At 49.2% G+C, this 22,502-nt stretch overlaps 3 protein-coding genes and 1 long non-coding RNA gene across 4 annotated transcripts in view; 2 read left to right on the plus strand and 2 right to left on the minus strand.

The window, feature by feature from the left end:
- LOC135818008 (prenylcysteine oxidase-like) overlaps positions 1-14,897 on the minus strand; it is a 35,473-nt gene extending 20,576 nt beyond the window's left edge. Inside the window, 1 exon segment of the mRNA XM_065331325.1 lies at positions 14,292-14,897. The gene's annotated coding sequence lies outside the window, so the exon portion shown is untranslated.
- Positions 1,918-2,827, plus strand: LOC135816672 (uncharacterized). Its single transcript, XR_010553451.1, has 2 exons — positions 1,918-2,342; positions 2,525-2,827. It is a non-coding gene; the product is annotated as an uncharacterized LOC135816672 (long non-coding RNA).
- On the plus strand, positions 8,348-10,969 carry LOC135818007 (E3 ubiquitin-protein ligase TRIM45-like). Its single transcript, XM_065331324.1, has one exon. It carries the CDS (start codon positions 8,409-8,411, stop codon positions 10,239-10,241), a length of 1,833 nt encoding a protein of 610 aa, XP_065187396.1. The 5' UTR covers positions 8,348-8,408; the 3' UTR covers positions 10,242-10,969.
- On the minus strand, positions 12,158-14,474 carry LOC135816893 (prenylcysteine oxidase 1-like). The gene is made up of 4 exons (XM_065329994.1): positions 14,292-14,474; positions 13,788-13,836; positions 12,557-13,262; positions 12,158-12,470 (listed from the first exon to the last, which is right to left on the minus strand). Exons 1-4 carry the CDS (start codon positions 14,472-14,474, stop codon positions 12,158-12,160), a joined length of 1,251 nt encoding a protein of 416 aa, XP_065186066.1.
- Positions 14,898-22,502: the final 7,605 nt, after the last annotated feature.

The raw sequence follows: 22,502 nt of genomic DNA on the forward strand, positions 1-22,502 counted from the left end.
ACATCGTGTACGTGTTCTAGTTTCTACTTGTGGACGCAATAGGCATAGAAATCAGAGCGCACATCACAAACCGACAAAGCTCTGTTTTTTTGCCGAGTGACTGTACTACAGGTGCGGCTGGGCATGTACCATGTCAACTGTAGAATCTTCGCTAAATGTGACCGTTATAACATAATTTTTATGTTATATCGAGGGAATCAAGAATATCTCGCTGCCTAGTCATGGTAGCAAGAAACACTCAGAAAAGTTGAAAAAAGTGAAAAATTCTGGTATACAAGCAAGTTATGTACACTTTCGTTTAGTACATAAACCCCGTTAATACATAACATTTGTCAAGTCCCAGAGATTATGTATTAACGAGGGACGACCTGTACATGAAGTCCCACCATGTCTCCATGTACATATGTCCACGGCCACGTCAGCAGTTTGTATAGTACTCGTACCGGAAGGAGTTCCCACGATGTCTCCAAAGGCCTAGAGCGGACGTCTTTGCAGCAATTCTTTTCACCCTGCGCATTCAGTCCGCCGACGATGTCTCCAAAGGCCTAGAGGGGACGTCTTTGCAGCAATTCTTCTCACCCTGCACATTCACTCCGCCGACACGACAGCATTTACGGGGCCGTTCCAGGTGCAAAAGGTCCACGTCAGCAGTTCTCAACTATTTCGCGTACGGGATAGTCGCCGCGACAGCGTTTAAGGGGTCGTTCCAGGTGCAAAAGGCATCCATCAATGGCACTTTGCAGTACGGGGTACGGAAAGGGGCCTCCTCGTTCGACTTCGTCGACTTCTGCAGTTCTCCTTCCCGTCAGGGGTACCGAAAGGGGCCTCCTCGCAGTTGTCCTTGCCGTCAGGTCCACGTCATGCAGTTCTCAACTCTTTCGCGTACGGGATAGTCGTCTTTGTCGTACGCGACATCGGCGTTTACCGAGTGTCATTGGCACAAAGCAGACCGTTGAAGGGGTCACGTGTCAAAAAAGTATCAACAACGTGTCGACTACGTGTCGACCACGTGTATAGCGGTACACTCAGCGGTACACTAATTCTCGTGCCATTCTCGTGTCACAAAACTGGAACATCGAGTACCAGTATGGAAAGGCTTCAGACAGGAAGCCTTTCCAATGATGAGGCATGCATTGGTGGCGTTAGTGAGGTTTTGCATTCCGAAATTCGGCAAAAAGATTCGGCACGCGGGAGCGAGTACTAGGTCGAAAATGCACACGAAGATTCGGAGTGTTACAGACTGTTGTAGCGACCTGGCCTGACTCACTTGAGTATTACGTCATTCTACAAACGCATGCGCAAGAAATAAAATCATTCTCTTTGGTCACAACCAGGGAGTCGTAAAAGCCCGGGAGAGGACACGGCACACATTCCCAGAAAACATCTTTGCCTCGCGCTGCCGGGGAACGCTGCCAGGGAACGGTGTTGCGAGGCAAGGAAATTATTATTTTCGAAAATTGTGATGTCTTCTTGAAATACTAATTGGGACATTCTCCGATTTCTCTTAGGGTGCGTTCTTAAATTCTCTAGCTTCTGGGAGAAGAAGAAAAGAGAAGTCGAAGAAACTGGGATTCTTCAAGAACGGGTCTCGAAGAATTCGGAGATATTTTGCAGATGTCAAGCAAAATGAAGCGCCAAAGGGGCCGCGATCTTGAGTGCCGCGAATATAGTATGCGCTGTGCGTATGCGAAAAGGGAAATGCGTACACTCATGATCAACACGTGGCTTTTAGCCTAGTTCGCATGCGCTGATCCCAAACCGCGGGAATCTCCAAGTTTCAACCACCTCTGAAGCTTGGAGAGCTTGGAGAGCTTTGGAGAGCCTCCTAAAATTCGGAGAGGATATAAGAACAGCTCTCGAACTTTTCGGAGAGTCTCCAACTTTTCCGAGAGGATTTAAGAACGCACCCTAAGAGCACGGAGACGATTGCTCCGTCGAGTCTTCTGATCTCTATTTTCATCCTCATCTTCCAGCTGCCTCACTCATTCTCTCTCAGTTTATCGAAGTTAATTTATTCTGAGGCGATGGAAATGCAAGACAAATCCCTAATTGTACTTCACTTTTATTTGAGTTGGGGTGAACGAAATGAGATTTGTGGAAAATGACGCCACTTCCCGTGTTAGCCGCTGGTCGTATCATACAGCCCATATTCCATTGCAGGTGATGGGCCAACGTTCGTGTTGAGATCCGCTGAGTTTCCTCGTACTCGTGGAGTTGAATTTGTGGCAGAAATTGCACTGAATTGCAGTCAAATGGTTGTGAATGAAACGAGATTTGTGGAAAATGACGCCACTTCCCGTGTTAGCCGCTGGTCGTAGCATACAGCCCATATTCCATTGCAGGTGATGGGCGAACGTTCGTGTTGAGATCCGCTGAGCTTCCTCGTACTCGTGGAGTTGAATTTGCGGCAGAAATTGCACTGAATTGCAGTCAAATGGTTGTGAATGAAACGAGATTTGTGGAAAATGACGCCACTTCCCGTGTTAACCACTGGTCGTATCATACAGCCCATATTCCATTGCAGGTGATGGGCGAAAGTTCTTGTGGAGATCCGCTGAGCTTCCTCGGCGTACTCGTGGATTTATGAATTTGTGTCAGAAATTGCAGTCGAGTGGACTTCTGTGCGTGTGTTGTGAGTAAATCGCGACGGCTCCCTTCCTTCAGCATCGTCAAAACGCAACATAGAGCATTATTACGCACTCGTTCCATGATTCATGATAATGCCTGGATTCTTTTAAAAACAATCAATGTGTGTTCCCTATCTATCTACATTGTACATGGTTGCAGGTCGTTATTTATAAATCTTGATAATTTCAACACTTTTCTACTCGTATACTGAGTACGCGGTGACTTTAGCCGTTTAGGAAACGGAAGTCTTGGCGAGTGTACAAAAGGTAAACCTATCATTTGTACTTCATAACGGAATTGTGCACAAAAATGCACACACACGTTCGCGCGCACACACACAAGCACACACACAAACACTGTACAAACACACACAAAAGTACAAGCACATGTGCACATACACACGCCTCCCCCCCCCCCCCCCCCCACACACACACACTCAACTCCCCACCCCTGTACTGAGTCTGACAGACATACAATCATGTTTATCCTTCCTTCGCCACCAGTTTCGGATAATGGTGTCAACAACGAGTTGTAAAATATTGGTATTTTAGGACTCCCTGCCCTGAAGACAAGCACAGCGCCGTGGATCGAGCAGATCCGGCCGCGCCGGCCTAGCGTGCTTCACTTTCTGGCCGAGGCAAACATCGTCCGCGTGCGCGCATCCCGTGTCCTCTCCCGGGCTTTTACGACTCCCTGGTCACAACCAGGGAGTCGTAAAAGCCCGGGAGAGGACACGGGATGCGCGCACGCGGACGATGTTTGCCTCGGCCAGAAAGTGAAGCACGCTAGGCCGGCGCGGCCGGATCTGCTCGATCCACGGCGCTGTGCTCGTCTTCAGGGCAGGGAGTCCTAAAATACCAATATTTTACAACTCGTTGTTGATCCGAAACTGGTGGCGAAGGAATAAGAAGCATAAACATGATTGTGTGTCTGTCTGTCAGACTCAGTACACATGGTACAGGGGGTGGGGAGTTGAGTGTGTCTGTGTGTGTGTGGGGGGGGGGGGGGAGGCGTGTGTATGTGCACATGTGCTTGTACAGTGTTGTGTGTGTGTGTGCGCGCGTGCGTGTGTGCGCATTTTTGTGCACAATTCCGTTATGAAGTACAAATGATAGGTTTACCTTTTGTACACTCGCCAAGACTTCGGTTAGATTCACTGAGAACCTTTCTGGCCAACCTGGAGGCTGAGCCTTCCGTTTCCTAAACGGCTAAAGTCACCGCGTACTCAGTATACGAGTAGAAAAGTGTTGAAATTATCAAGATTTATAAATAACGACCTGCAACCATGTACAATGTAGATAGATAGGGAACACACATTGATTGTTTTTAAAAGAATCCAGGCAATATCATGAATCATGGAACGAGTGCGTAATAATGCTCTATGTTGCGTTTTGACGATGCTGAAGGAAGGGAGCCGTTGCGATTCACTCACAACACACGCACAGAAGTCCACTCGACTGCAATTTCAGTGCAATTTCTGCCACAAATTCAACTCCACGAGTACGAGGAAGCTCAGCGGATCTCCACAAGAACTTTCGCCCATCACCTGCAATGGAATATGGGCTGTATGATACGACCAGCGGCTAACACGGGAAGTGGCGTCATTTTCCACAAATCTCGTTTCATTCACAACCATTTGACTGCAATTCAGTGCAATTTCTGCCACAAATTCAACTCAACGAGTACGAGGAAGCTCAGCGGATCTCAACACGAACGTTCGCCCATCACCTGCAATGGAGTATGGGCTTTATGATACGACCAGCGGCTAACACGGGAAGTGGCGTCATTTTCCACAAATCTCATTTCGTTCACCCCAACTCAAATAAAATTGAAGTACAATTAGGGATTTATCTTGCATTTCCATCGCCTCAGAATAAATTAACTTCGATAAACTGAGAGAGAATGAGTGAGGCAGCTGGAAGAATTGAGGATGAAAATAGAGATCAGAAGACTCGACGGAGCAATCGTCTCCGTGCTCTAAGAGAAATCGGAGAATGTCCCAATTAGTATTTCAAGAAGACATCACAATTTTCGAAAATAATAATTTCCTGGGCTCGCAACACCGTTCCCTGGCAGCGTTCCCCCGGCAGCGCGAGGCAAAGATGTTTTCTGGGAATGTGTGCCGTGTCCTCTCCCGGGCTTTTACGACTCCCTGGTCACAACCAGGGAGTCGTATAGACGACTCCCTGGACGACTCCCTGGTCACAACTAACTTCTTCGTTGTCCGGTTGGCCAAAGTGGCCGTCGTCTAGGGCCCGACGTAAAACCCTAAATTGGTGACCCCTGACGCTGCGCTCTTCGGAGTTTTGAGCATGCCATCCCTGAGCTCGGCCCGCCGCAGTTTCCTGCTCGCCTCAACTCTCGGGATCCCGTCAATCGCCGGCTGTTGACGTAAAACTTGAGCCTCACCATCACTGGATCCGCCTCGGAGCTGCTGTGGCCCCTGCCACCCTCCCCGGCCCACCTGGATACCCCGCTATCCTGCCACGGCATCGTCCAGTCGTCGTCGTCCGTATTCGTCCTGGCCTCAAGCTGGAAATTGGCCACCTCCACCAACCAGTACCCGTCGTACCAGCTCACTCACTGTGCACGCACGCAGGCACACGCCCGGCACCGGACCCCATGGAGCTGCGCTCGCCTCCATCTGTCCCCGCCTCACTTCGCATGCCTCGCATCAGTGCAGCGCTCCTGCTGGTATCCCGCCAAGCCTGCAACATGCAGCCGCCTCTGACATGATCATTGAACACTCCTCTGTCATGCGTACGTTTCCTCTTTTCTTTCTTTCTGCCTCTGACATGCTCTCCACCTCTGTCACGTTAAAGGGGAAGTTAAGGCAAAAATTAAAATTTCACCAGTTGTAGTCTTCGGAGTGCTGAGTCGAATGGTCGTGGTCCGAGGAAGCTGAGACGCTCCCTTCCTACTTGAATCCCAATCGAACTCGCGCACTTCCACCGAAACTGGGTGACTGCGCCCTACTAGATGGGGATTTGTATGCAAAATGTCACTAAAAGCGCCATTTCGTTCTTATAAAAGCACGGATGACCGCGATTGGCCCATATGTTGTAGTCTTTGGGACGCTGAGTCGACTGGTTTTGGTCCGAAAAGGCTGCGATGCAGCGTTCCTCCTTTATTCCCAATCGAACATGGTTGAACAAGCGGTCACGTGGTCCTGGGTGCCCAAATCACCTGGTCACCGCGCCAGCAGGTGACAACTTTCACACCAAGGTTCAACTCGGGTTCAACTCGAGTGACAGGACTGCACACAAAAAAAGGTCAAACAGGCTAGTAAGTTGTACCCTGCAGGCACGGTGACCAGGTGACTGATGTACGCAGGAGCACGTGACCGCTTGTTCAACCATGTTCGATTGGGAATAAAGGAGGAACGCTGCATCGCAGCCTTTTCGGACCAAAACCAGTCGACTCAGCGTCCAAAAGACTACAACATATGGGCCAATCGCGGTCATCCGTGCTTTTATAAGAACGAAATGGCGCTTTTAGTGACATTTTGCATACAAATCCCCATCTAGTAGGGCGCAGTCACCCAGTTTCGGTGGAAGTGCGCGAGTTCGATTGGGATTCAAGTAGGAAGGGAGCGTCTCAGCTTCCTCGGACCAAGACCATTCGACTCAGCACCCCGAAGACTACAACTGGTGAAATTTTAATTTTTGCCTTAACTTCCCCTTTAACACACCTCTGACCCGTTAACCCGCCTCTGTCATGCATCTCTCTCTTTCCTGCTTTTCTGATTTTTGTTTCGGCATTTGTGCCACGTTGTTTAAAGGGGAAGTATACCCTAAAATCATATTTTCACCAGTTGTAGTCTTCGGGGTGCTGAGTCGAATGGTCTTGGTCCGAGGAAGCTGAGACGCTCCCTTCCTCCTTTATTCCCAATCGAACTCGCGCACTTCCACCGAAACTGGGTGACTGCGCCCTACTAGATGGGGATTTGTATGCAAAATGTCACTAAAAGCGCCATTTCGTTCTTATAAAAGCACGGATGACCGCGATTGGCCCATATGTTGTAGTCTTTTGGACGCTGAGTCGACTGGTTTTGGTCCGAAAAGGCTGCGATGCAGCGTTCCTCCTTTATTCCCAATCGAACATGGTTAAACAAGCGGTCACGTGCTCCTGCGTACACCAGTCACCTGGTCACCGTGCAGTGCAGGGTACAACTTACTAGCCTGTTTGACCTTTTTTGGGTGCAGTCCTGTCACTTGAGTTGAACTCGAGTTGAACCTTGGTGTGAAAGTTGTCACCTGCTGGCGCGGTGACCAGGTGATTTGGGCACCCAGGAGCACGTGACCGCTTGTTCAACCATGTTCGATTGGGAATAAAGGAGGAACGCTGCATCGCAGCCTTTTCGGACCAAAACCAGTCGACTCAGCGTCCAAAAGAGTACAACATATGGGCCAATCGCGGTCATCCGTGCTTTTATAAGAACGAAATGGCGCTTTTAGTGACATTTTGCATACAAATCCCCATCTAGTAGGGCGCAGTCACCCAGTTTCGGTGGAAATGCGCGAGTTCGATTGGGATTCAAGTAGGAAGGGAGCGTCGCAGCTTCCTCGGACCAAGACCATTCGACTCAGCACCCAGAAGACTACAACTGGTGAAAATTTGATTTTAGGGTATACTTCCCCTTTAACAAATTTCACACATGCAGCGCTCTCGCTTGTACATATGTATCATAATTATTATTATATTTTTGCCTTTCCGCCTTGTACATGCTGTGTTTCCTTTCTCTTCTCTTTCTTGTTTCTTGTTTATCGTGCTTCGCTCCTCCCGACCTCACCACTGGCGGGGGAGTACTGTAGCGACCTGGCCTGACTCACTGAGTATTACGTCATTCTACAAACGCATGCGCAAGAAATAAAATCATTCTCTTTGGTCACAACTTCTTCGTTGTCCGGTTGGCCAAAGATTAAGTAGCCGTCGTCTAGGGCCCGACGTAAAACCCTCAACTGTTAGTTCGGAAAAAGCTCACTTTGCCGAAAATATTTTTCGGATGCATTTTCTTGTAGAAGAGGGCTAGCGCGTGATTTATTCAAAGAGGTTTCTTATCTCGGCATCGCTTGGCAGGCGTCTTTGGCGACATAGCATCGTCAGCTACGTCAGATTGCTCCTCTCCACTGCCTGTCGACTCTCTTTCGCCTGGAGTGTTCTCACCGTCATCTGTGTGCCTGAAAAGACTATGGCGACACGCATAACATTTGACTTGGCCATGGCGTTGGTTTTTCTGAGGCGACTGAGGAAGCAGGTTTGGCCCTCGACTCTTTGGGCGATCAAAGTTCGTTGGAATAAGCAAGAAAAGGAGCACGGGACAGGACGTTGCTGATGCCGGGGCTCACGAAATGAAAACACATCATTTTCGACTTGCAAAACAAACGTTGGTGCGAAAATTCGACATTTTGATGTTCGACAAATGACCGAAGAACGCCGAACCGAAATTCGGAATGCAAAACCTCACTATTGTCGTATTGACTGAGTGAATGTGTGAGTGAATGTGCCCTGTCACCATGGTCACGCCTAGACTAGATCCTGTGCATGTGTCGACATGTCGTTGTTATGACCGACCGGGCCGTAGTACATGGTCCAGTAATAGTATGGGCTAGTATAGGCAGCTGCATACCACAGACAGTCAGTCAGTGCTGGGTGCAGTGTAGCAGAGATTAAAAAAAATGTCATCGACCAAATGCAAGTAGAAGTAAGTTAGTTTGCTACAACTACAAGTACAAGCTCGATCCCGAGGAGTTCGTAGAGGAATAACAATAATAGTAATAATGCCTGATCGGTTGTGCTGTGCGTCTTGTGGCAGCAAGGCGAGACGTTTGAAGCTGGTATCTTGTTTGCACGCAATTTGTATAGCGTGTCTGGAGAAGCTCGTTACATTTGATGGACGAGTTCATTGTCCGAAGTGCTTCGCCAAAACGCCAACGCCAAGGTCACCGGCGTCTTCATTACCGGACAATTACCCAAAGATGACGACACCAGGACAGAGCTCATCAAGCAGTGAGCCGGAACCGGTAATGTGTGACGACTGCGCTGAAGATGAACCTGCCACGGCTAGCTGTGCAGACTGTGGAACGAACCTGTGCAGCGCTCACGCCGTTGGCCACCCACTCTTTAGGGCAACACGTAATCATAAAGTGGCATCACTGACTGCTGAGCAAGAGAAGAACGTCCCAAGAACCACTAAACTACAGCACCATTGTGCTTTTCACCCCACTCAGGTGTTGAGCAAATACTGTTTTCCATGTGACCAGCTGGCATGTCAGCAATGCCTGGACACGGGCGCTCACAGAAAACCCGAACAGAAACACCAACTTGTGCCCATTCAGAATGCTGTGCAAGAGATGCGCCAAACTGTCGACACAAACTTCAGCAGTTGCTTGCCAGATGGGGACAGGCTGATCTCCGCTGCACTGGATAAAGTAAAGAAAGAGATGGATTGTGTGAATGAAGCTGCGGAGTATGCCTCAAAGGAGATCATGGAACAATTCCAGCAGCTGAAGATGGCTTTGGATTCTAGAGAGCAGACTCTCCTGGAGGAGGTGGACCAACTGAGGAACAAGAAGCTTGCGCTACTGGAAAGCCAGGTGGCTCGGCTAGAGGACGGGCTTGAAGTACATCAGGCTGCGTCAGAGCTCTCGCAAAACTGCGATGACGACACTGACTTTGTGAAGATGGCCCATTGGCTGAACAATGCAGTTGATCGCAGGAAAGCTGTGGAAGGAACTGATCTCGAGCCATGCGCAAGAAGTCAGATAGTTTTCGGTCGTGATAACGCACCAGAAGTCGCTGGTCAGATTGGCAATATCGGCACCATCGAGGATTTTGCGGACTTCACCGACGGATTAGCAGCTCACATTGAAAATGCTCGTGTGAATGCGAACCTGAAGATTGTGATCAAGAGAAATGTGCCGTCAGGCCTGTCTCAGGAGTGTATCAATCGTCTTCGTTTCAACATTTCTGTTCACGATGAAGACAGCATGGAACTACCCACTACACTGCTGAAAGAAATTTCAGGAGAACGCCTTGAGCTGACACGCACACAGCTTTCAACTGCAGGTCAGCTCGCAGTATCCGTACAATATGCAGAAGCGCACGTGCAGGGCAGCCCAAAGGTTATCAATATAAAGCCGACTTTCGATCCGAACCGTTGCCACGGAGATATAACTATAAGCAACAACGAACGCACAATAAGGAAGAGTGTACTAGGGAGTTCTCCCAGGGCTACTTGTTCGTCACTGATAACAGCCAAGCATGGTACAAGCTGTATTCGAGTAAGAATAGACAAGACAAGTCACCAGTTTGGTGATGTGCGCATTTGTGCTTGCTCATCCGCTGAGCCACGACTGGAGACATTACATGACACAAAAGCGGAGATATTTGGCTGGCGTGGGTATGTACCAGATCCTAAATGTAATGGTGGTCGACTTGGACAGCAGTGGAAAACCGGTGATATCATCTCTCTGGAGCTCGACCATGACAATCAAACGTTAACCGGTCATCACGAGCGCACTGACAGCAGGGAGGTACTTCACGGTGTCACCGGTATACACTGCTGGTATGTTGCCCTGTGTCAACACGGTAATCAAGTCACGATACTGTAGACAGTCAACTGCTGCCTGATACTAGCCCTTGTATAATTTAAAATTAAATTTTAAACGAGAGTGCATGCATGCATGTACTCAATTTTCTTAGAACCTTTGCATTTCGCAAAACACTGCATACGTACCTGGGGCAGCCTATGCCTTAGCTTGAGTTCAGTTTAGCTAAGTCAAGTCACGATTCTGTAGACAATCAACTGCTGCCTGATACTTGAATAATTTAAAATTAATTTTTAAAAGGGAGTGCATGTATGGATGTACTCAATTTTCTCAGAACCTTTTCATTTCGCGAAACACTGTATCCGGCGTTGGGCAGCCTATGCCTTATCTTGAGTGCATGTTACCTACATGTAAGTCCATGCTGTCACACATGATCACTGTGACCTATTCCACCTAAAGAGAGCTTCACAAAACAGCTCAACTGTAGTAATGGTATGCTTCTGAACTTCAATGTACATTGGAGGACCTATTGCTTTGTGAGCGAAAAATGGCTTCTTCCTTTTATAAATCTCTAGCTCTATACAGCTGCCTTGTCCCCACTCGTACCCGCACATTACTGGGCTGCTCAAGACATTTTGCTTTTACATGCTATAATATGCTATACATGATTGTTGTGCAACGTACATGGCATGTTACATGCACAAACTTGCTGAATTGCTCATGGACTAGCGAAGCCATTTACACTTTATTTGTTAAAATTGAATTCTTTGGTTTCATCCTGATGCCCGAAATTAAGTCGTGTGTGTGCGCGCGTGTGTGTGTGTGTGTGTGTATGTGTGTGTGTGTGTGTGTGTGTGTGTGCACAAGTTGCTATGTCTAACAATAGCTGTTCGTTATCATCACTTCAGCCATGGGCATGTCTGAATCTGAGTGTGTGTGTGTGTGTGTGTGTGTGTGTGTGTGTGTGTGTGTGTGTGTGTGTGTGTGTGTGCGTGTGTGTGTGTGTGTGCGTGAGAGAGAGAGAAAGAGAGAGGGATAGAGAGAGAGGGGGGGGGGGGTATGAGTAACGTACATGAATACGGGGGGGGGGGGGGGGGGTTACAGGTCAAGACTGAAGGTAGTCAGCGCCCTGTGGTATGTAAGCAGCAGTGGAAGCTGCTCCCCTGTATGAACTTACTGCCATTAGACAATTCCAAAACAAGATCAAGTCAAGAATCTTACCAGGAGACTTTCTCCCCTGGACACCAATTCGAAGAAAGGAGACAAGTTTGAACGCAGAAATCAGAGCATCGGAGTGGTAGCTTGCAGCATGAATCATCTGCTAAGGATGGTCTCAGGACCAACCAGTTTGCAGCCAAGCATCCGACACTTTCATCCTTGAACATTTATGCGAGCACATTATAACCTGGGGCTAAAACACAGCCAGCCTGTGCCGATCTCTTCTGCCAACTCCAGGCAACACTCAGTGCATGGATACTCAGTGCACATTTGTTTCTGTAGGCAGCTTGTTGAAATGCAGCTGTGTTAGGGCGTGTATAGTAAACCTCCCCAGATGCGGACGTCCCTGATCCGGGCATGTCCATGTACCGGACACCTTTCTGACCGACCTACAATACAGTAGAGCCACAATTGTTTTGCACAAAACAAAAAAAAAGCAAAATTTGACCCTTCAACAAAAAACGGTCCGAAAAACTATTGATTCGAAGAAGAGGAAAAATGTTACTTGCATGCTGTAACTATGCAAGTTCTGAGATACGGGCAATTCCTAGTTACGGCGGGCAGTGCTCGGTCCCAACCTGCCCGGGTCTGAGGAGTTTTACTATACTACATTCCCTGGTGCATAGATGGCTCGTCGGAAATCGAGTACCGGTGACTGCCACGCACTGACCGTGTAAACAACGAACCAGCATTCAGCACTTTCACCGGCATTACCCGACCGGTGGGGCTGCGCATGACTGCTCAGAGTCGGAGCTGCGGTGTCAACTTTCGAAGCAGCTGTGCCGTGAGAGGGCCGCGTTGGCCAGGAGCGCGGCGTTGCGGCCGGATATGGAGCTCATATCCATGGCACTTGCCGCCCACTCGATTAGGCTCGTGTAGAAGACGGCCTGATCGAGAACGAACGACGGCAGCTCGGCCGGTGCGCTGCTGTACTTGGGAAAGGCGGCAAACTCTCGCACGGTGACATGCTGTCGTGCACGAAACAGCTTGTCCAGAGTGACATTGTCCAACGGCTCTGGTGAGAAGATCTTCCACACGGACTCATTCTCCGCCGGTTCTTTGTGTATGGTTGATCTGGGTATGCCAATACAGCTGAAGGGAGCCACGGCTGAAGTTAATCCAGTCCCAAGTACTCGTTACTTGGCTGACCAACGACAAACGTAACCACCGTGCGTTGGTACTCGCCGCGGTGCATTGTGCTCGCACTGTGCGGAAAGCCGTTCAGCTCGATTCCGGAGTGCTGCAATGGCGTTGGGATGACAACGGCATCAAACACGTCCGCCTCGCCAGAGCCAGCGCTCACCTGGAACTCGGCGAACGGCGACGCCTGGTCAAGCCGCTGGACTGCGGTGACCGCCTGGTGACGCAGTGCAACGTCAGCATTGTCAAGCAGTCCTCTACACACCTCCTGGTTACCGCCCTCCACCGCCCAGAAACCGTCCTGCACACCGGCCAGGGTCACGGCCTGCACACCGGCCAGGATCACGGCCATGACAAACGTGTTCAGCGTGTCGCCGTCCTGGTTGTAGTTGACGTTCGCAAAGCCGACAGGCCCCACAGGTTGCGCGTGTACCACGCGGCGTCTGAGCGCCGCATGTGCCGAAACGTGCCGTCCGGTGTGGCCGCGTCGAACAGCTCGTCGACCGTCCGAAAGGGAATCCCGCATCCTGCGCCCGGACAAGCGATCTAAGTCATTCAGAAGCGAAGCGACCATAGAGTCGATCATGAACGGGTCAAACCCCCAGTGGCGCAGAATGTTGAAGAGGTCTCGCGGAACGGACATCGGGGAGCTGTTGCTTTTCACCATGTACAGTCGATCATCGTAGACGCCAAAACACTCTGTTTCGTCCAGCTTTGCTGACAGACCTACATTTGTAACAGCAGGCAGAGAGACAAGAAAGAGCAGAGTCCAGTAACTGTTGTTAATCAGTACTGGTCTGTGCGACAGTGACTGAGCTGCAAGGGATACCTGCCAGTCGTAAAGGACAAATAACATGTGTGTGGGACCCCCCCCTCCCTCCCTCGCAACACACACACGCCATGTACACACACACACATACACACACACACACACACACACACACACACACACACACACACACACCATGTACACACACACTTGTTCTTGTACTTGTTGCTCACTGCCAAAACTAGTCACGTGGGTTGCCCCGGGAGAGGGGAGAGAGACTCAAAATGAATCTTAGAAAGATGACTCAATTGGCTATTGAACCGCCCAACGGCCCACAACCCCTGAAATCCCCAAAACTCTTGGTGGACTTGAAAATGATCCCATTTGTGGGCTCACCACACCTCTGTAAGTGGGTGAGGACAAGGTGCAGAAAAAGGATTGACGGCATCAGGGTATCCGTCCTGGGATCCAACTGCAGTTACCCCTGCCCCCAGTGAATGTAATACTTGTACTTGGTACTAGTGCGGGTGGCTAAATCAGAGTGGATCAGAGTGTGAACAAAAATAATGCTGATATGAACGGAATACTGGTAAATTTCTAAATATTCGAAGTCGCACGCACATGTGCAATCCATCAGGTGCCTGACACCTAAAATAACATGTTATACAGTATGATGGGATGCAGGTCTATGCGGAACCTAGCAAAGGATCAGCTAGCCCCACTCCCACCTCTCTCACTTCCCCGAGCTTACGTTAGCTGAGTGCCTACTATACTGGTAAGTACCATAATGAACAACTGAGAGAATGTGTCTATGTGGTAGTAGTAGGAGTGGTGGCCGTGGTGGACTGTGGTGGTGTGAAGGGTAGGTTGAGCGAACCTAACCTCGTGCTATAGGGCTAAAACCAGTTCAAACTACAACGCGATGAAGGTTTTTGCTCCACGAGTCACCAGGTCACAGACCCTAGCTACCAGTACTAGTATCCTACCTGGCCGTCCCCGTCGCGGTCCAGCAGCTGCATGAGAAACTCCACCTGGCCCGGATCGACCTGCATCTGCTCGCACATGATAGCCAGATCGTCCTGTACCAGGTAGCCCAGTGAATTCGTGTCCAGCGAGGCGAAGATGCCCCTCACTCCCTCAGGCTGGTCTCGTCCAGCAGCGCCGTCCATGATCACCGCCTGCTCGTATGCGCTGTCCTGGTGGAGGATACTAGTAATCTCAGTCTACGGGGGACCGTGCAGAACTCCGGTCCGTAGATGGTGGTTCTGTACACAGTACAGCTAATACTCCGGAAACTACTCTCCAATACAATCAGTGTCTTTTTGAATCAATTAGCAGTCTGCTGCACATTCAAACGTACCTCAACACTTGCCATCATTCATTACCGTGGGAGGCGGAGAACAACATCCTGTAACATGACCCGCTCATTCCAGCCAAGAGAGCAACTAGTATTGATGATCTCGCACTACGTTGCTCCCTTCGGCGTTCAGAACACTCCTCGCTTCACCACAAAATGCAGTGATTTCACTGATCTCTCATGACCTTATACTTAGTATACTCTTGTAGCTGCTGTTGATTCTGAAAATAACAACACGAGAAAATGATCCTATAAATGTCTGCTGGCTGTGCGCGGCGGTGCATAGTCTGGACGGGCACTGTATCCATGGTGTCAGAACTGTTGTCCAGAATGCGATGGAGCTCAGACTCGGAGCGAGAGTGAACATGATCACAGTGTGTATAGTTCTGGCATGATGATGGACCAGATTACTTTCCCGGCTTCATGTACATGCAGGTGTAGGTGTCTGCATTTCCATTTGTACATGTGTGGTGTTTAGCTTGGCAAGCTTGGCATCGCCGCCCTCTTATCTTCTACTAGTTCTGTATGCAACACACACCGACAGTGTCGGCAATGCCCAGGCAGTGCAGAGTATGACAGCTGATCATTGCAGTGTAGTGATATTGTTGACGGGTACTAGTGAGTACTAGCAGCACAGGGAGTATGTTTACTACCGAATGATAATGATATTTAGGTGGGTCGGTTAGTATACAAGTATAATGCGTCAGGCGAGTTGCCGCTACTCATATTGTGTTGACGCTCTATGCTATTAAAGGTTAGGCTAATAACCTATCAGCACACGAATCACAGAATCCATGTACATGTACATGTAGTTTCGACTAGGCCTTTCGTACCATTTCAAGTCGAATACAATGATGATTACTTCAGTAATATGGTAGCAAGCAAGTCCTTATAACCGGCACTTTGGCGGTCAGAGCATAGACCAAATAGCACTTGAAAAGATAGCGCTAGTGGCGCCAACTACATAGTGAAACAATGAATATTACTACAAAAATAGTATCAAACGACAGTGGGGACACACGGTACATGCACTACAATGTCAAAACAGTGACAACTACTAGTACTACTACTAGTAGTTACTTTCGCACATACTTCTTTTGCACGCGCAGTTCAGGCTTCAGCTTGGCAATGTACACTGCCTCCAGCACAGCAAGGTATTTTGTTGCGCGCACGCAATTGATTTGTGAAGTGAGAATGGGTGCCATGTTTGCAGACTGCACTTAGCTAATTAGGCTGGCCCGTGACGATGTCAGGTGACAGAGTATCGCCAAGTACAGTCCTTCTCATTGTCTGTGTCCGGTGGTCCATTCGTGCGGTTGCTATAAAAGTATAATGCAGGGCAGTTGTGCCTCTGGCGACTTCTCTGCCGGGCGAGGAGTCATACACTGCTCCACATGTCAATCCTGTATCAGCCGCTTGTTGCAGAGCGTTGTTGCGGAGACGCAGCCGGTCACTTCGTCTCTGTTGCAAAAGAAGGATCCACGAGCGGGATTCGAACCCAGCACCCCTGTCTTTCCGGGACAGTGCCCTACCGATTAGGCTACCGGGGATCACACACACTCATGGGTCCCTCATCTCGTGACAGTTGCTGGTGGTTTGATCGGTACGCGGTGTTGGTATTTCTCCTCCCTTTGTTGACGGTGACGTCATGACGGTGATGTCTTTGACTGCCGCCGCCGCTCACTTCAGCCGGTTTTTTCCAGTCGGGTTTCTCCCAGGTTTAGCATCGTAAATCGACAGTGGTGGATATCACGAGGTCACACACAAAATTTCATTGAAATCCACAAAGACACAAGTGAGATATGAAGGGTTGAAGAGAGGCAATTGCATAAGGCCAAAGCAATACATTTTGTGGTACCAACAGCATCTCCAAAGTGTTATCAGTGGATATAGTTGCAAAACTTCAGAGTGGCATTTTCAAACACACGGCTCTCACAAACACCAACAACCGTTTATGGATCAACAAAATACTGATCAAAGTTCACAATAGTCCAGAATACGGCAATTGTTACCACATTCACCATAGCAACCCCATAGCAACCCGTAGTAACCCATGGCAACCCCATAGCAACCCGTAGTAACCCATGGCAACCCCATAGTAACAGCTTCGGTTTGCTGTGAAATTAGCTAATATCGACATAGAGTTCACCAGCAGGCCACTGCTGCTGCTAAATGCTATAAAAGACATTCTTCTGGCACTCAGAAGGTAAGCACGCAGAGATAGCATACGCAAAATGAATTGAAAGCGGAATTTCTGCATACACAACGCGCGTGCACACGTTAACGCCACTTCAAACAGAGGTTCGATGTTGGAAACCAGTTTCTCTATTGGCAGCCCCTTTGTACCAGTAGAAAGTGCAAACTAAATTACTTCGGACCGGGCTTCTGCAGCAGAACAAACTTGCAGAAGTGAAGCTGCGAATTGAGAGCAAGGCGTTCGTCAGTGACACAGAACATTTTTGAGAGCTGCTCCTGTGCTGCCTCCTTCGAGATCCAGAGTCCACCTACAGCCGTGATCTCCGTCAAAGTCTCCTTTTTCTTTTGATGTTGTTCTTTCTTGCGTGTGCTACCTGCCTCCTTCTCCTTCACTTGCTCCATACAGCAGTCATGAATTGTCTGCTGGCGAGCCTCGAAATTCTCACAGAATTTTGGTGCAGCGCGTCTGGATGCGTCGATCAAAGTGTCCCACTCATCGGCGGATTTCTCCTGTAGCCACTGTGCCGTTTGATTGTTCGTAAAGACGTAAACATCAGTAGCCGTTCAAGCACAACAGGGTCAAACATTGGCTTTCAGAACGCTTTGAAAACTGGCTCAGGTAAGACGACGACGCATCTTTCTCCTCCGCCTCAAGCCCTTCTCCTCACTATCTACGTCCATATTTCCTCCTTGCGCAGCTATGCGCAAACCCTGGTGAACAAGAACTCAACTGTTTCTGAATGGAAACATGACGCTGAAGACGATAGGCAACGTTTCCAACGCGTACTAACAACATTTCCTTGTGAAAAAACTCTTTGCTGGAAGTGTACATGGCCTGCCAGTCGTAAAAATGTACGCACTATGACGTATGTAGGCTCTACTGAAAGCTGAACGCCAGAGCAGCACGATGCACTGAACTACAGGCCCGCACAACGAAGCATGGCGTGTACCTGTACAGTTTTGCACAGGGACTTGACTGATACCACGCAAGTACGCACTCTCACCTTAGCAAAATTTGACAGGTCTTGTCACGTGACTGAAGTGCCTAAGACTGGTCACCCTCTCCCTGGCCCTGCCCTAACCAGTGTCGTCGTTACTGTAACCATGGTAACTATCCATACGAGTTTGTTGGGGATGTGCTGCTCGATGCGATCACCCAATCGTTGTGTTGTCCTGCAATTATGTAGCTGCGGTCACACTCACAGGTGAATATTGACATTACTTTAAAAATACATGATTGACAGAACATCCTTGTTCCAGGTGCTGGACTGAAACATCTTCCAGGAATTCACTGATGAGACCTACATGTACATTGATACTATAGTGGTGGAAACAGCGCTGTAAGAAGGGAAAACTATTAATTTTTGTCAGTATCTACTTGTACAACTTACTACTTAGAGTCATGTTGCTGGTGTGTGAGGTCGGCCAGAGAGCAGAGCGCGTTTGGTGGAGATGGCTTTATTGATAAACAGGCAGAAAGCTGTGCCAAGTGTACAATTTGCAGATGACATAGCCCTGTACGACTCCCAGGCCTCAGCGGCGGAAGCGTCCAGAACCCTCACCACAGCGGCAACTGCTCTGGCCGATTGGCTGAAGTCCCGAGGCCTCATCTTGAACGCCGCCAAGAGCCAGGTTCTGACTATCTCTCTCCAGCAGCATGTACAGGAAGTAATAGTCAAAAGCGGCGACTGTCTCCTCCCGTCAGCGTCTTCTGCGCGCTACCTCGGCGCTCACCTTGACAATCGCCTAGATTGGGACACCCATGTAAACTATGTGGTCACCAAGGTTGCCAAGAAAATTGGCGCCTTGTGGCGGGCACGCCGAAGCCTATCAAGACGCTCTCGTCAGGTGTATGTGAAGGCGGTCATAATGCCCGACCTGCTTTATGGCTCCTGCTGCTTTTCAGCCGCAATGCGAGAGGGTCAACTGAAACGACTGCAAACCGCGCAAAACAGAGCCATCCGCTGTATCGATGGCAACCCGCCCCGGACAGCCATGCAGCCGCTGCTCACTGACACTGCTCACTCCCTGTACCGTGTCAGCGAGCTCTACAGGCAGAAAATATTGATGACACCATCTGGCGGTGCATCCACGCCCGCACCGCACCAGCCCTGTGCTCGCCCAGCTTCTGACCCCAGCACAAGGCACTGACTCGTACTGAGTCAGGCAAACCGTAGCCGCCGCGGTCAGCGGAGATTTTCTGTTGCTGGTGCTCTGCTGTGGAACGCTCTCCCTGGTGAGGTCCGCACAATTACCCGGCTACCTGAGTTTAAGCATGCATGTGTACCATACGCCTGTAGGGAGTAGTTCGAGTTGCTGCTGATCGCTCTGCTCTCCCTCCCCGTGCAGTTCAGTAATCCTCACAGTCACGTTGTATCACAGATACATTGTATTCTCTTCCCCCCCCCCCCCCCGTTTACTCGCAGTTATTAGTATCCTATTCTCTTCTAATGCTATGTGCTTCCATAGCCTTTACTATGTTCTTCCATAGCCACTTCTAGGCTAAGCCTTCGCCGTCATTTTATTGGGTCGTCCTCCCGTTTGAATGTGCGAAGTGAAATAAAAACCAACCAACCAACCAAAGCTAGCTGCTGCTGGTCGACACCAGCCATGTCATAATTTTTACTGTCATAATCCAGCACACGCATGCGCCGACTGTACTCGGCTGCCGGCTGCACGACCATGTCCATGTCATGATGCATGATGATGAGGCATGACCATTAATAGTGAGGTTTTGCATTCCGAATTTCGGTTCGGCGTTCTTCGGTCTTTTGTCGAACATCAAAATGTCGAATTTTCGCACCAACGTTTGTTTTGCAAGTCGAAAATGATGTGTTTTCATTTCGTGAGCCCCAGCATCAGCAACGACCTGTACCGTGCTCCTTTTCTTGCTGATTCCAACGAACTTTGATCGCCCAAAGAGTCGAGGGCCAAACCTGCCTCCTCAGTCGCCTCAGAAAAACCAACTCCATGGCCAAGTCAAATTTTATGCGTGTCGCCATAGTCTTTTCAGCCACACAGAAGACGGTGAGGACACTCCAGGCGAAAGAGAATCGACAGGCAGTGGAGAGGAGCAATCAGAGGTAGCTGACGATGCTATGTCGCCAAAGACGCCTGCGAAGCGATGCCGAGATAAGAAACCTCTTTGAATAAATCACGCGCTAGCGCTCTTCTACAAGAAAATGCATCCGAAAAATATTTTCGGCAAAGTGAGCTTTTTCCGAACAAACACTCCGAATCTTCGTGTGCATTTTCGACCTCGCTCCCGCGTGCCGAATCTTTTTGCCGAATTTCGGAATGCAAAACCTCACTACTATTAGTGCGCATTGCATGGCATTGACTGAGTGAATGTGTGTGTGAATGTGCCCTGTCACCATGGTCACGCCTAGACTAGATCCTGTGTACATGTGTCGACATGTCGTTGTTATGACCGACCCGTAGTACATGGCCCAGTATGGGCTAGTATGGGCCAGTACACAGCTGCATACCACAGACAGTCAGTGCTGGGTGCAGTGTAGCAGAGATAAAAAAAATGTCATCGACCAACTGCAAGTAAGTAAGTTTGCTACAAGTACAAGCTCGATCCCGAGGAGTTCGTAGAGGAATAACAATAATAGTAATAATGTCTGATCGGTTGTGCTGTGCGTCTTGTGGCAGCAAGGCGAGACGTTTGAAGCTGGTATCTTGTTTGCACGCAATTTGTGTAGCGTGTCTGGAGAAGCTCGTTACATTTGATGGACGAGTTCATTGTCCGAAGTGCTTCGCCAAAACGCCAACGCCAAGGTCACCGGCGTCTTCATTACCGGACAATTACCCAAAGCCGACGACACCAGGACAGAGCGCATCTAGCAGTGAGCCGGAACCGGTACTGTGTGACGACTGCGCTGAAGATGAACCTGCCACGGCTAATTGTGTGAATTGTGGAGTATATCTCTGTGAAACTCATGCAGCTGGCCACCCACTCTTTAGGGCAACACGTAATCATAAAGTGGCATCACTGACTGCTGAGCAAGAGAAGAATGTCCCAAGAACCACTAAACTACAGCACTATTGTGCTTTTCACCCCACTCAGGTGTTGAGCAAATACTGTGTTCCATGTGACCAGCTGGCATGTCAGCAATGTCTGGACACGGGCGCTCACAGCAAACCTGAACAGAAACACCAACTTGTGCCCATTCAGAATGCTGTGCAGGATATGCGCCAAACTGTCGACACAAACTTCAGCAGTTGCTTGCCAGATGGGGACAGGCTGATCTCCACTGCACTGGATAAGGTAAAGATGGAGATGGAGTGTGTGAATGAAGCTGCGGAGTATGCCTCAAAGGAGATCTTGGAACAATTCAAGCAGCTGAAGATGGCCTTGGATGCAAGAGAGCAGACTCTCCTGGAGGAGGTGGACCAACTGAGGAACAAGAAGCATGCGCTACTGGAAAGCCAGGTGGCCCGGCTAGAAGACGGCCTTGAAGTACATCACGCTGCGTCAGAGCTCTCGCAAAACTGCGATGACGACACTGACTTTGTGAAGATGGCCCATTGGCTGAACAATGCAGTTGATCGCAGGAAAGCTGTGGAAGGAAATGATCTCGAGCCATGCGCAAGAAGTCAGATAGTATTCGGTCGTGATAACGCACCAGAAGTCGCTGGTCAGATTGGCAATATCGGCACCATCCAGGATTTTGCGGACTTCACCGACGGATTAGCAGCTCACATTGAAAATGCTCGTGTGAATGCGAACCTGAAGATTGTGATCAAGGGAAATGTGCCGTCAGGCCTGTCTCAGGAGTGTATCAATCGTCTTCGTTTCAACATTTCTGTTCACGATGAAGATAGCATGGAACTACCCACTACACTGCTGAAAGAAATTTCTGGAGAATACCTTGAGCTGGGACGCACACAGCTTTCAACTGAAGGTCCGCTCACTGTATCCGTACAATATGCAGAAGCGCACGTGCAGGGCAGCCCAAAGGTTATCAATATTCCGCCGACTTTCAATCCGAACCGTTGCCATGAAGATATTACTATAAGCAACAACGAACGCACAATACGGAATAGTGTAGGGGGTCCTACCAGGGCTACATGTTCATCAGTATTAACAGCCAAGCATGGTACAAGCTGTATTCGAATAAGAATAGACCAGACAAGTCAGTATAGTAATGTGCGCATTTGTGCCTGCTCCTTAGCTGAGCCACGACTGGAGACAGTACATGACACAAAGGCGGAGATATTTGGCTGGTGTGGGTATGTACCAGATCCTAAATGTAATGGTGGTCGACTTGGACAGCGTTGGCGAACCGGTGATATCATCTCTCTGGAGCTCGACCGTGACAATCAAACGTTAACCGGTCATCACGAGCGCACTGACAGCAGGGAGGTACTTCACGGTGTCACCGGGACATGCTGCTGGTATGTTACCCTGTGGGAAGAAGGTGATCAAGTCACAATACTGTAGACAATCAACTGCTGCCTGATACTAGCACTAGTACAATTTAAAATTAATTTTTGAAAGAGAGTGCATGTACTCAATTTTCTCCAAATCTTTGTATTTCGCGAAACACTGTATACCCGGCTTTGGGCAGCCTATGCCTTATCTTTAGTGCATTATACCTACATGTAAGTCCTTGCTGTCACACATGATCACTGTGAC

This window comes from Sycon ciliatum, chromosome 5, assembly GCF_964019385.1.
Source record: "Sycon ciliatum chromosome 5, ocSycCili1.1, whole genome shotgun sequence".
Taxonomy (NCBI): domain Eukaryota; kingdom Metazoa; phylum Porifera; class Calcarea; order Leucosolenida; family Sycettidae; genus Sycon; species Sycon ciliatum.

Excerpts from the sequence above, each read along its gene's own strand:
- LOC135818007 (XM_065331324.1), top strand. The coding sequence starts at position 8,409 with ATGCCTGATCGGTTGTGCTGTGCGTCTTGTGGCAGCAAGGCGAGACGT.
- LOC135816893 (XM_065329994.1), bottom strand. The coding sequence starts at position 14,474 with ATGGACGGCGCTGCTGGACGAGACCAGCCTGAGGGAGTGAGGGGCATC. Across the intron at positions 13,837-14,291 it reads ACCGCGACGGGGACGGCCAG|CCACCCGCACTAGTACCAAG; the intron begins GTAGGATACTAG and ends ACTCTGATTTAG. Across the intron at positions 13,263-13,787 it reads TACATTCACTGGGGGCAGGG|GTCTGTCAGCAAAGCTGGAC; the intron begins GTAACTGCAGTT and ends TTACAAATGTAG.